This window comes from Formica exsecta, unplaced genomic scaffold, assembly GCF_003651465.1.
Source record: "Formica exsecta isolate Colony F162 unplaced genomic scaffold, ASM365146v1 scaffold207, whole genome shotgun sequence".
Classification (NCBI taxonomy): Eukaryota; Metazoa; Arthropoda; class Insecta; order Hymenoptera; family Formicidae; genus Formica; species Formica exsecta.
In genome coordinates, this window is record NW_021849367.1 from 577,775 (window position 1) to 581,444 (window position 3,670).

General features: G+C 35.3%; 2 protein-coding genes across 5 annotated transcripts in view; one reads left to right on the plus strand and one right to left on the minus strand.

The window, feature by feature from the left end:
* Nucleotides 1–3,670, plus strand: part of LOC115234784 (uncharacterized protein C1orf112 homolog) — a 30,375-nt gene that overhangs the window by 15,674 nt on the left and 11,031 nt on the right. Inside the window, exon 3 of one of the 4 annotated variants that reach the window (XM_029806114.1) lies at nucleotides 92–140. The exons of the other annotated variants lie outside the window; for them this stretch is intronic. The gene's annotated coding sequence lies outside the window, so the exon portion shown is untranslated. The remainder of the gene's footprint in view (nucleotides 1–91; nucleotides 141–3,670) is intronic. 4 annotated transcript variants of the gene reach the window in all.
* LOC115234786 overlaps nucleotides 98–3,670 on the minus strand; it is a 5,906-nt gene continuing 2,333 nt past the window's right edge. Inside the window, exons 4-8 of the mRNA XM_029806118.1 lie at nucleotides 3,248–3,569; nucleotides 1,838–2,177; nucleotides 936–1,056; nucleotides 667–827; nucleotides 98–250 (exon numbers count right to left, since the gene is read on the minus strand). Coding sequence (XP_029661978.1) covers nucleotides 187–250; nucleotides 667–827; nucleotides 936–1,056; nucleotides 1,838–2,177; nucleotides 3,248–3,569 — 1,008 coding nt within the window. The 3' untranslated portion in view covers nucleotides 98–186. The remainder of the gene's footprint in view (nucleotides 251–666; nucleotides 828–935; nucleotides 1,057–1,837; nucleotides 2,178–3,247; nucleotides 3,570–3,670) is intronic.

Below are 3,670 nucleotides of genomic sequence, written 5' to 3' on the forward strand. Positions count from 1 at the left end.
TAATTTATTAATTATAACTAATATAAATTACATTGATATAAATTATATAAAGTTTCATTAATAATATTACGTTTTCTTCTGTCATTTTCAGATAATTGACCGATACGAGAAAGTAAAAATAATCTCAGTTAATTAAAAAGGTATTTAAACATTTTATAACAAAGCAATCCAATGTTTTTGCTAATTTTACCGCAAATCTTGTGAATATTCCTTTTGTCGTAATCGATATTCCGTCGGTGTTAGCATGCCTCTGAAAAATACTTTTTCAATTACTTATGAGTGCGCATAGATTATGAATAATTTAAGTTTAATAAATTGATATCAAAATTTGTAGCACGTTTTCAAACTTATGATTTGCATTTTATTCTATATCTAAAGTTTGAATCACATTCTGCATTATTAAAATTTTTTTTTTTGAGATTTCTAAATATTTCTTTTCTTAAATAAATCTTTTATCATAATAATATCATTATAAAAAAATGCGTGCTATTGTTTAATGCAATGCTACATTATTTTATTTTGGTTATTGTTATATAAAAGATTTTATTTTACGTCTGATATGTATGTATATTATGCTATTTATTATTAATTAATTATTTAAAATTTCTATTTGTAATTAATTGAAATTTTTTATATTTTTTCATTTGATCGATAATTATCTATTACCTTAAAACAGTGTCAAAAGACACGTACACTCCCTTATCGCACATTCGTCTGTAAAGATGCCAGCATTCTTTTTCCTTAGTCGTTTGAAAATGCGGTTCTGACGGCATCATCTCTTGCGGTGTTTCTTTCGCCGGCAATGTTTCTTTAGAAAAGTGTTCAACCTATATATTTTCACATAACAAAAATAAAATATAATATAACATAATATTATATTATTATATAAGTATAATAATTATTTGCTTCAACTTGAATTAACATTATTCTCTTACTTTTGAAAGCGGAACATCAATTGGCGGAATTGGAACTGCGACGAGATCAATTCGTGACATTGCAAGACATGATCTCTGCTCCTTCATTTCCATCGGTACATTATTCGTCTGCTCCGTTATTCTGCGAACATCATCGGAACACATTCCTTTCTTAATTGGTTTATTGAAAATATCGGGGCAGTCAAAACATATTAATCGTATCAAAGATCTACGCCTCGCTTAGAGAATTCTCTCTAATATCGAATTGTTGGTGAAAATAGAAGAAATCTCGAAAATCTCTATCTAGCTGAACGAAGAAAGAGTCTTCGAGTCATAAAATTTGCCAAGTTTAGTTATTTCAGTTTTCTAATTTTAAATTATAAGCGACGTAGACGTCGCGCGGAAGACATCAAATATGATGATCGAAGTTTGATGGAGGCACCAATCGAAGGACGTACCACCATCCGCGGGATGCAAACATTCACGGCCGTACCAGTCCGTTACAAAGCAACCTTCTCCTCTCCCACCCCATCATCGTTACATCACGTTACCCACTTAATTTTTTTCCACGTCGATATCATAAATCGTCGGCCAATCGAACTTTTTCTCCCTCCTTCCCCTTCCCCAACGCGCTCTTTGTATATAGATTAAGATACGACAATAGAACTCGACTACACCACTTGCGCAGATCGACGATCTACTTCATTTCGCGATCTTTCTGACTTGTTTTCGCTAATTTTTCCAAAATTTTTATTATTTTGTAGCATCATGTGATGCTTTCGTTCTCGAGAAAATAATTCCTAGAATAGTAGAATTTTTACTATCAATAAATCAAATAATTATCGACTAATGAGTACCGGCCGGAATAGAAAGTTTTATTGTATTTCGATTATATTATTTTATAAAATTATAGTTTCGCTCACATCGGACGACTCGGTATACTCCGCGTTCGCAGCAGCTTTCGCTTCTTGTCGTGCAGATCGCCGATCGGCACCGCCAGGCATCTCTTCTCGCGATCGGTCAACGGTGCCTCTGGCACCGCTTTCTCGGCATCCTGCGAAATTGACAGCGCGGGAACGGCTACTAGTGTCGGCGTCGCGACCACATCGTCGACGGCTAGATCCTGCTTATCCGACGATTCTTTGTAACCGTTTCCGTGCGCGACGTTGAGGGTGAAACCGAAATAAGGAGGTTGAACGTTATTGGCGATCCGCTTCTCGTCCTTGGTCGGCTCCTCGTCAAAAGAGTCTCTCTGAAAGGAGACTGTCCATGCGATTTAATACAAGGATCGTCTATTCATAAATTTTACAAATTGAAATTCCTCGAGTGAATAATTTCATCTGATTTCGTAAAATTACGAGAACTTTGAGATAGGAGGTAACATTTAATATAGATAATTTTCTCTCTTTCTCTATCCTGCGAAAATAAATCGATGATGGGCGATATTTGGCTCACAATCACAGTTGCCAATAAGGGAAACAGGTTATTCGACAAATAGACTCGGCATGATTGCAAAAAGAGCGCAAACTCTCCATCGTATACGGCGGTCTATTAATCCCAATACGATCAATCACGATATCTCCGCGATGCGCCGCACTAACTGCACGACCGCATGCAGGATGGGTCGTTATCAGTAATAAAAATTGTGTAAGGCGGACTGATAATTTATTTATTAACTGGATTTCTCAACGAGATCAATTTTAAAAATTGATAGATTGATGATATCTTTCTGTCATTTTTTAAAGCTCTTACTCAACTCTCTTAATTATCTTTATATAATTATCTTGCTATATAAATGCGATAGCAATAATGAAGTCACTGAATTTCGCTTTGATCAACTGATTGTGAATACGCTGAAGGCGCGTATTGTGTGGAGAAGCCGACGTTTGAGAATTCTAGCTATGTGTTGTTCGCGTGTCTCGTGTCTCTCTTAATTAGTCGGTTCAATTATAGTTCTACGCCTCTTCGCCTTGCTTGTTGCCGCACGCGTATACGTTATCAAATGTTATCTCTTAGCACGATCAGCTAAATAAATATAAATTTAAGACAAGTATGAAAACTATTTTATTCGTGATCCAATGTGTGTATGTATGATGATACAGATTTAAAAAGAAAAAAAAAAACATTTTTAAGAAGCCTAGGAAGAGAAAGAACATAAAAGGAACTTGACAAAAATTCTGTGCTTTAAAAAAATTCATTATTCGAAATTTTTATATAAAATTTATTACGACATTTATTCACTGAACTTTTGCGTTTACATAATTTATGTATATAAAATGTTTAATCTATATAAAAATATTTTAATTTATATAAAAATAAGACAAAAAGCATACCTGACTTGATAGGTTTTCTCAGTACAGTGGGATTGGGATTGATAGACGTTTTAATGATGGGCGTGGTGGGTAGCTTGCTACGTAATTCATTGATGAGCTTATCGTCGCCTGGCGAGTTTTCCGCGTCGCTATCGCTATCAGCCGAGCTGACCAGCGATACCATGGTAATCACGTCGCTCGTTCTGGGATCCACGGAACTCTTCCCTCGTCCTCCACGCTCCTCGTCCTTGCATCCGCCCGATGAAACGAGAAGGCGCCTCTTCGCGCTCCTCGATCTCTTCTTCAGAGGCGCCGATCTTATCGATCGTTCACCTCGCGATATCTAGAGGACAGTTCGCGCGATCCCTATCTTTATATATTTTCTTATTTTTTATTTATATTCTTTATATTATTTTTTTTTTATATATCTCTGTATATATTTAT